Below are 10111 nucleotides of genomic sequence, written 5' to 3' on the forward strand. Positions count from 1 at the left end.
TACCCTTTCAACCCAAAATTTTCTATTTTTACAACAGTGAAAAACTAAAGTCATTAAAATGTGATCACACCACTTGAAAGTTTTCCATCAACACAGAAAATAGACCTAGATTAATTGTCACTCCCTTCTGGTGATAGCTTGCTGTGGTTCCCGTAGGAATTCTCCGGGTTAGCAGGGCAGCCACTTTGTGGACATGGGTCAAACAGCGCCCGCAAGCAGGTGGGGACTCAGGCAGGGCCCCTCCTGGGTGGAGGGCCTGGCGTCTGTGTCCTGGCCCCTCCACGTCGTCCTCTACTGCTGTGCACACTGGGCCTGGGCTGTGGGCTTGGAGGACACGTACATGATAGGGTGGGACTTCTTGTTCTTACACGGCTTCTTTCCCAGCTCGCCTGCTGCTTCTTCCTCTTCTTTGACTTCCTCTTGAAGCCTTGAACCAATAGTTAGCCTATAGGAATTAAAATATCCACTCTGAATTCAAAGGTGGTCAAGAAAAATCAAAGAACCAAACCCTGCTATAACTAAGAAAAGCAAACCCTGGCATAGAAGCAACCATCAAGAAGGCAGAGCATTGTTTTTAAAAATGTTTATATCAGTCACCTTACTTTTATAAATTTAAGAATTATCTTTAAGGCTTAAAAAGAGAAGAGGGTACCTGGTAAGGCCTCAGAATTAACAATAAACACATGGGACACAAAATTAAAATGTGCAGTAATGCTGTGAAGTTGACTTGTCACAAAGGCCAAGCACAAGATGAAAATGATGTGAGACCCTGGGCTTCCTCAAGGGATGTCTAGTTGTCCCATACAAACGACAATGACCAATCCATTACCAGAATCATAGACAAAGCAAAAATCAACAGTGGCACTGGCCTTACACACCTATAATCCTAGCCACTCAGGATTTTAGTGTGAAATCTCTCAAGATTCTTGCTGACAACTGAATGCCAGCCATGAGAAAGCAATCAAGGGAGAGGTCAAGGTCCTGTGTGCTCAAGCCTTGTATGAACACACAAAGAGGCAGGCAGGGGAGAGATAGTCCAAAGGCCCATGGAGGTCTATCTGAGGAGAGACATCGACTCCGGCTGCAGGGCATGCAGCACTAAGTTCCCAACAAAACCCACCTTCATAGTGACACACAAAGCCACACTGTGCCTAAGCATTCGAAAAATACACGTGCAAACACGTTCCTGGTATTTATTTCTATCTGCTTAACTAGCAAGACGAAAAATTTCCAGCATGTAATAGGAGTCAAGCAATAGGCTACATACATCTTTCCTCCCTGAAACAAAAAGAGACCAGCAGAAGAGATGAAGGCTGCTAGGTGTGAAGGCTCACGCCTGCTATCCTAGCTACTCAGGAGGCTAAGATCTGAGGATCAAAGTTCAAAGCCAGCCCGGGCACAAAAGGACCTGAGACTCTTATCTCCAGTTAACCTCTAGAAAACAGGAAGTGAGGCTTGGCTCAAGGGTAGGGCGGTAGCCTTGAGCTGAAGAGCTCAACAACAGTGCGCAGGCTGAGTTCAAGCCCCAGGACCCACCAAAAAAAAAAAAAAGAGAGAGATGAAGGCCTAACCGGCAGCAAGAGCTGCATGGCAGGGCAGGGCAGGGGCTCCACAGGCAGAGACAGCACAGCATGAGCTGCCTGAGCCCACCGGCCCTCCTTCCGCCACCCTCCCTCCACAGCCTTCCCCACCAAAGCCTCACGCCTGGACCACGTAGCCATGCCCACCACTCGCCTGACTCCCGCCTGCTCAGCCGGTCTCACCACATCTAGGGCTCAACTGCAGGCCCGCCCCGCCCCTCCCGAGCCCAGGACGTTTGTCTTGGTTTCTGTGTCAGGCCCTGTGGGAAGACCTCCTTCACTAGACACAGCCTGGTCCAGAGTGTGCAGTCGCTTCCCGCCTCCCCACTGGCTCTGTCACCTTCTTATCTCTACTACTTCTCAACTGCACAAAGCCCCCTGAACATTAATTCCTTCAGATACGCATGCCTGCCTGTCTCTTGGAATCACAAAGGCAATTATGCAGAAAATAAAGGCTTTGAAGTTTTGGAAAAAGAAAAATTAGCTTTTGATTGTAAAAATGTCAAATATGCATCAAAGCCCATGTCTGAAGGATTATTATATATGACATCAAAAGCCATGAGAAAGTTCACCTGCTTTTATAAACTGAAGTATCTTACACTATTAGAAAGCCCTTTGAGGAGGTAAGTTGACTTTTCTTTCATTGCTCACAAACCGGGGACAGGGGTGTCAGAGGCTGCGACATTCCCACTGTATGAGAAGGAAGTCCAGCTTGCCTGGGATTCCCTCGCTTTAGTGTTTAGTGGAGGCAGGCAGACACTGGGGAATGACAGAGCACAGGATGCCAAGGGCACAGACAAGGCAGTGGGTGGCTTAGCTCCTACAGTGTGGAGGAGGGAGGGAGAGGGCTGCCTCCTGAGCAAGGGGCAGGAGGGAGGGCGGGCACTGACCTGGCCGAGCCGGGGGAGGGCCCGTCTCTCTCATCGAAGGCTGCAGCGTCCACTGGGGCGTCCACAAGCTTCACACACTTTTTTTCCTTCCTGGGCTGTGTGTCTGGGGGCAGATTTTTGTGAGCAGAGACGCCGGTGATGGGCTCATCCCCAGAGACTGATTTTTCTAATTGCACATTATCTTCTAAGTTGTCTGGACAGGACTGTGTCTCCTCTTTGCCAGGTGAGAGTCTAGAAGCTTCCTTCTCAATAGCTGCGTGGGTGAGTTGGTCTTCAGGGGCAGTCACATCCACAGGTAACACCTCTCGCCTCTTTTTGAGAACAGGCACTTCCATCACCTCTGAAACAAGAACCACGTAGACAATTCACTCAACCAATAACAAAGAGTCGGTGCCGCTTCTTTTCTCTGCTCCCCCTGAAGTATGAAGACTTCTCACCCAGTCTGTGCAGACTGTTCGATGCTTCTCTACAGAGGCCCCGTGCACACCGTTCTCTCGGGCCCTGGAGGCCTCTCTGCCTCTCTCCAGAAGTGGGCGTGGAAGAACCACTTCACCCACTGCTGGCCGTGGCTAAGGATCACGCACAAACAACAGAACCCACCCAACACTGGAGACTGGAACCTAGCTGACCCACCTCGAGACCCCGCCCTGCCGCAGCTAAGTTCCCGATCCCCCACCACGGCCCCATCTTCTGTGCCCACTGAGTGACCTGTGCTAACCTTTTCTTCCCCTCAGTGCGCCTTCCACTGTCAGTGAAAACGTGAGTGAGCTGAGGAAAAGCATGACAGCCACTGCTCAGAATACCCAGGTGAACCCCTGAAGACAGCGCTCGGGAGCAGACGAGGCAGGCAACAGGACAGGGAGAGCGGGGAGTGGGCCTGGCAAGCGGCCAAGGGCAATGCCAAGACCCCAAAGACACACGCACGGCCGTGAGACAGAGAACCTAAATTCAGCCAACTTCCAGAAACCCGATTTGGATGCAAATGACCTCTGGAGCAGAGTGGAGAACCAGGGCATGAGGATGGGCTGCTCGGGCGAGAGGAGGAGGAACACAAAACCTGAGACGTCTCTGTGGTCTCTGCCCATCAAGAGGGAAAAACTCCATGCCCAGAGGAACTAACTAGAAAAAGAACATGGTTGACCACGGAAAACTTCCCAAGCCTGAAAGAGCCAAGGGTCCCACTAAGATTCAACTCAAACAACTGCACATCAAGCATACAGCACCCCAGGGACAGGGAACCGCCTTGAGCAGGGCCTGGGCACTGTCCCTGAGGTCTTCTGCTCAAGGCTAGCACTTGACCACTTGAGCCAGAGCCGCAGCTCCACTTCCTGCTCTCTGAGCGTTAATTGGAAATAAGAGTTTCATGGCCTTTCCTGCCTGGGCTGGCTTTGAACTGTGATCTTCGCATCTTAGCCTCCCGAGTAGCTAGGAATAAAGGTGTGAATCACCAATACACGCTTGCTCTTATTTTGCCACAGCGAATTTTCCTTAAGGCTACTACACATACATAATCACAGACTTGTTTATACTGAGATCTGAAAAAAGGAAAGTTGATGTAAGTTCTCAGAGACAAGGCAAATGAAGTGCACGCGTATGCACGAGCGCACACACAGGCACACGCACGCACGCACACACACACATACCTTCAGGTTCATACTTCAACTTTAATTCATCCAGCTTCACTCTTAGCTTCATATTTTCACTTTCCAAGACCTGCAGGCACCTTTCACTGGCAAAGAGTTTTCGCTCGAAATCCAGGGTGCGCTGGCTCTCAAACAAGGCCTTCATCCGCTGAATGGAAAGTTCACCCCGAGTACTCTCATTTTCTTTGCTGTGGGGAGGGAGAGTACAAGTCCACACAAGCTGCAGAGCAGTTTTCTTGCACACATGACTACTCGGTTAAAAATGCATTTCTCTGGGGTTTTCAGTATCAGCAACAAAATAAACTACTAAAACAAGGTTTGACAATGGTAATTCTCCCCAACAACAAAGCTCTTGCACTCTTTAAAGGAAATGGACAAAAACAAATTTTTTTCCCACACATCTATACAACAATGTAAGTTTCAAATTATGTGGTATTTATTCTTCAACATTCTGACCTGGGAGCATTCTCTGTCTTAATGCCCTTCCACTTACCAATCTAAAAAGTAATTATGATAGGGCCGGGAATTTGGCCTAGCGGTAGAGTACTTGCCTAGCATGCACAAAGACCCAGGTTCAAAAAGCTGGAAGTCCTTGGGCTCTACTAGCAGAGATTTGCAATAGAGCAAAACCTTGATACATAAGGCCATATAGTATGAAGCTAATTGAAAGGACCTCCAGGATATTGAAACAAAAGCCATATAATGAATGACTGTTGTCCTTAATGTACTATGTTGTCTCTCATCTCCTTTGCTGTCCCTTGGTTATCTCATATTGGTATAGTATCTCACTTTGTTATCTGATATATTGAATTTATTTGTATTTGGATATTTGAAATTTGATAGGGAAGGGGGGAAAACCAAGACGGGTGGGGGGTGTGGGGGGGAGGGAAACGGGTACCAAGACATGTGAAAGGGTATCAATGTATGTGAATTAATGCACCTTCTATCTGGCAAATATCATGTAACCCTTTTACTAATTACAATTAAAAAAAAAAAAAAAAGCTGGAAGTGGTGATGTAGCTCAAGTGGCAGAGCGCTAGCCTTGAAGAAAAAGCCCAAGGACAGTGCTCAGGCCCTGAGTTCAAGCCCCAGGATTGGCAAAATAAATAAATAAATAAAGTAATTACGACAGCTGACATATAACTTGAGTGCTTGCACAAAGGTGCTTTTATTAGCTTCCTTTCCTAGAAGTTTCTTTTTGAAATTTGACCAGGACACCTACTTCAGTTCATGGATCTTTAGCTGCAGTAAGTCCGTGTAGTAGCTGCTGTCTTCTGGAGCAGAGGGCCTGGCCTCCACAGCGGGTTTCTGCTTCACGCTCTCGTACAGCTCCTAGAGAGAGCATAGGTTCTCATGCATGCACGCATGCACACATGCCCCAAAACTGTGGGCTGAGGGGAACGCCAGCCCCTCACACTGCTCTGCTCCCACCACGGGGTGGCAGTGTGCTCACAACGATGCTTTCCTCTCACAGGCAAGGAGACACAGGCCAAAGTGATGGGAGAGGATCCGAGCCCAGTCCAACCCATATCCATGCCCTTCCACCGCCCTGGCTTTCTGAACAGAAGGAAAAGCTGGCTGACTTGAATTCTGAACTGGAGAAAGCCATAGAATGGGAAAAGTGGAAAGAGCTCTGAAGTTACTTCTGGTACCTATTCATGCCCCTGGTAATGATGTGTCTATCACTTCTGCAGAGGGACAAAAGTCAGTCTTTTTAAAACCTTGCAGGGAAAAAGCAGGTCTCCTGGCCCATGGGTGGGTGGGCCATGTCACAGAAAAAGATGAACCTGACCGCTGCACTGGTAAGGATGAATTCCCACGTGCAACTAACTGGTGCTAATAAAAACATGAGAGAAGATCAGAAAATATATTGAGTCGAATTATACTGAAACACAACCAATTATATAATTTTTTAAATCTATTTAAAAGCCAGGACTCATGCCCATAATCCTAGCTACTCAGAAAACTGAGATCTGAAAGATGGTGGCTTTAAGCCAGCCCAGGCAGAAGAGCCTGTGAGATTCAGTCACCAGTTAACTAGCAAAATGTCAGGCTGTAGTCCTGGCTCAAGTGAGAGTGCCAGCCATAAGCACACAAGTCAAGCAAGCATAAAGCCCTGAGTTCAAGCCCTAGCTTAAACCAGAATACCAGCACAAAAACAAAAGAGTAAGTTAAAAACCTTGAGAAATACAAAATTTGCCACATTTTAAAGCGTTACACATACCTTAAATTTCTCCAGATTCTTAACTTCTCCTAAAAGATGTTTTATTTCCCCATTTTTCTGTTCCACCATGGCAAACAATCGCTCTTGCTGTTCAGATTCCGTCTGAGACCCTTTCATTTGTAGCAATGCGGCAATTTGTAACTGGAAAAAAGCCACCAAGCACCCCATAACCAGAGATTGGGTAAGAACATTTTTGGTACAATTCTTACTTTACATATTAATTAGTTGGAACATTGAAAAAAAAAAAACTGAACTAAGTAGCTGCTTCTCATGTTGTAATCTAGCAACACACAGCAGAAAGCTCTGCTGCAGGCCTCTCTCCCGAGCGTTTGTCCTACTCTTCACACAAGCCTGAAGAGCTTAGGGTAGCCGTGTGCCGTGGCATCTGCACAGCCTCTACCTTCATCCGCTGCATCTGCTCTCGGTAGAAAGCGTGCTGCTTCTTCAGCGTCTGATACTTGACCTTCATGCTGTTAAGCTGCCGCTCCATGGCTGCCCTTCGATCTTCCACCTGTGAAGCACTAACATGTCCCCCTGTTCCGAACCCCACACCGGCACCACCCGACCCCTCGCGGGCGCCTCTCAAGTACCTCGGCAAACAGTGAGTTGCCTTTGCTCCTGGGGTCCAGGGCCTGCTGGAGGGCCTGGCTCAGCTGCACCTGCAGATCCTGGTTCTCCACCCGAGATTTCTACATTCAGGAGAAAGCCATGACTAATGGATGGGAGGAGGAGAAGGCTGTGCGGACGTTGGATGGTGCCTGGGCTCTGGGGCCTCACAGTACCTCCAGGGCGTTGTAGTAAGATACCGCTTCCTTCTCCCGCTCCTCCTTCTCTGCCTTAAGACGCTCCGCCTGGTGCATTAAGTCAGCACTTAGATGCTCCAGTCTCTCCTGAGCGTAACGAAGCTCATGCACCTCTTCTTCCAGGCCGGCCTGGTCCAAGGGGAAAGCGTGAGGAAGCATGCCCAGAGAGGGCTCCACCTGTCTATCCATGGCGGCTCACTTCCCAAACTCAAGGCCTGCCAGCCACACGTTAATTATTCTTGGCAGAAAAAGAAAAGGCTGGGAAGAGCCATCTTTAGTGTGGGTCTCCAGCCCCTCCCCCCCGGAGATGTGGATTGGGGGGTGCTGCTGTCCCCACGGTGGCTCACCTTCAACCGCCCCATGTCAGCCAGCTCCATCTGCAGGGCCAGTGTCTCCGAGGCCGTGCTCTCCTGCCCGCGCTGGGACGCCAGCCGCAGCTCCTCCGCCTTCTGCGAGAGAAGTTCCTTCTGGTGCTCCACCTTGTGCCTCAGCTGCTTCTCGCCCAGCCTGGCCTCGTCCAGATCTGCTTTCAGCCTCCCCATCTGAAGAAAGGCAGAAGGAGGAGTCACAATCATGAGGACGATACCCAGGGAGGGGGACAGAAAGAGGCATCACCAGTCACCAGAGATGAACATCAAAGGAGCTAGAGTACTACCTGAGTTCTGGGGAATGATTACGACACAAAAGCAGAATTGATCACACGCACTAGGAAAAAAACCTAATCAACTAGTTTAAATGCGTGGCATTTTTGGAAACTTGGATTACTGGTGGTTCACACCTGTAATCCTAGCTACTCAGAGACAAATAAATCTGAGGATGGCTGTTTGAAGCCAAAGTGGGCAGGAAAATCTGGAAGATTCTCATCCCCAATTAACCGCAAAAACACCAAAGACTTCAAAGAGAGCAAAAGAGTCAAGGCAAGGTTTAGAGAGCAGTTCAGGATGAAGGCAACGGGTGGCGGGGTGCGGGAATGGCACCTACTCCAGCAGCCAGTAAACCAGTTCTGGAGGGGCGCCAGGATGCAGGGCCTTAGCTGTGACCCCCCACGTTTGCGGTCAGTTTAAACACTACGTTCTCATCTGCTGCATGGAGAGAGGTGTCCTTGGTGGTGAGTGTAACTAGCTCCTCTGGTGAGTGACCAGGGGCCTGCTGTCATTTACAGTGGTTTGTCCTGCCAAGTCCAGCCCTAGCTACAGCAGACAGGGCAGATGCTCTTGAGAGGGACCGCTGCCCTGCACAGGCCTCACCCTGTTGCTAGGCCAACTACCTAGTTGACTGTAGCCCCTCACAGGGCTGTGGGTGAGCTCGCTTCTCCAGTCCCTGCTGCCAAGTCCAGGGCGGGGAGCCACATGTGGTGGCGCTTGCAAAAGCCTGGGCAGAGATGAGGTCATTCTCTTTTGGAATGTGGACACCCCACCTTGTCTTTGAGCTCATCCATCTCGTGTGCATGCCTCCGGGCAAGCTGTTCTTCCAGCTGCTCCAGCTGCAGCTTCTGCTGTTGTTTTGTGGCCTCACACTCACAGCTCAAACTTTCCAGCATGCGACTCTTAAGCTCCACAGCTCTCTGAAGAGTGTATTTTTCTTGTTCATATTTCTGCAAACAGATTTAATTACAATTTGCTAGGCAGGTGCTCTACCACACGAGTCATGCCCCTAGCACAGCTTCTTGGTATCTACAAGTAGATAGCTGAATAAGTAAACGGGTTTCTGAGGAGAATGGACGGGCTGTAGTGTCCTGGGACATCTAGATGCCACCTGAGCTCTGAACCAAGTCTGGCCAACTCAGCAGAGTTCAGAGAAGCTATAGTTGGGGTGCAGAACGGCAAAATGTAGTAAGAGGAGTGGTAACTGATTCTGTGCGAAGTCAGAACAAGAGGTCGAAAAGAATATGAGAAATTCATTTGGTTTGTTCTCCTTTTAACATGGACAGTAGTGTACAAGGAATGAGACATTCTGTAAATAAAACAGTAAGTGCTAGCAAAACAAACCTCCAGTTGCTACCCATCCCCTGGCAACCTCCAGTGCGCCCAGCCCACCTCAGTCATGGCCACCAGTTCATGACGACACTTATCCAATTCACTCTGCAGCTCCGTTTGGTTCTCCAGGAGTTGCAGGCCATACTGGGCAGCTTTTAGTCGCTCCTTTTCAGCTTCTTTGAGCTTATTCCGAAGATCTGTAATCTTGTCTGCCTCCATGTTCCTCTCCTGTCTTCGGCCGACTATAAATATAATTACTTGAACTCAGAAAATAAGCTCATCTATTCAACACTACTGCAATACACACCCAGGAGGCATTAAGATTATATTCCTGACTCCTAAGTAAGCGATCAGATCCGCATCCTTATTCTAAGAACAAGAATTACTTTTGCCCCCTTTTTTTCTTGATTTGAGCTCAGATTTAACTTTGCTTCCAAGAAATTATCCATCTGGAACTGTTTCGGGGATATGTGCCCAGTGTACAATGTTAACAGAAAGTTTCCCTAACTAAAGTGAATGATCCGTGCAACTCAAGAGAATGAGAGAAACCCAGAGGCTGTATAGCAGTGTGACTGTGCCTCCAGTGTAAAAAGGCTCACCTACAATCCAAGAGCGCTGTGTCTGAAGTGCCACAACACTGAGTACTGACCACTGGGATCTGAGTTTATGGAGGTCACTGGTGACCCCAGGGGGAAGCTCTGGCAGGGGGGGGAGGGGACAAGAGCCCACTGTAGTAAGTTTAAGAGGATGCAAACAGCAGAAACTGGAGGAGTAGCTGGAAGGGGGGGGGGTGGCAATTTTCTTTTTAGAGCAGAAAAGTAAGTCTGTTTGTGCACCACGGGATAAACCCAGGTACCTATTACACAAGTGACAATGGACTATCCCTGACTAAAGAAGGGGATGAGTTCTAATGGGCAAAGGCCAAAACAGGGACATTCCACTGAAAGCAAGGAGAACTAGTGCTCAGGCACAGGCGTTTACAGCCAGGTAGACAC

General features: G+C 48.9%; 1 protein-coding gene across 1 annotated transcript; it reads right to left on the reverse strand.

Moving 5' to 3' along the window:
* Positions 1-291: 291 nt before the first annotated feature.
* Spdl1 (spindle apparatus coiled-coil protein 1) lies at positions 292-9350 on the reverse strand. Its single transcript, XM_090321280.1, has 11 exons — positions 9177-9350; positions 8558-8734; positions 7488-7682; positions 7120-7269; positions 6928-7026; positions 6738-6848; positions 6338-6478; positions 5336-5445; positions 4114-4301; positions 2471-2810; positions 292-445 (listed from the first exon to the last, which is right to left on the reverse strand). Exons 1-11 carry the CDS (start codon positions 9333-9335, stop codon positions 292-294), a joined length of 1824 nt encoding a protein of 607 aa, XP_090177406.1. The 5' UTR covers positions 9336-9350.
* Between the last annotated feature and the right edge of the window lie 761 nt (positions 9351-10111).

The sequence above is a fragment of the Megascapheus bottae genome, chromosome 29 (genome assembly GCF_031878675.1).
Source record: "Megascapheus bottae isolate mThoBot1 chromosome 29, mThoBot2.hap1, whole genome shotgun sequence".
Classification (NCBI taxonomy): domain Eukaryota; kingdom Metazoa; phylum Chordata; class Mammalia; order Rodentia; family Geomyidae; genus Megascapheus; species Megascapheus bottae.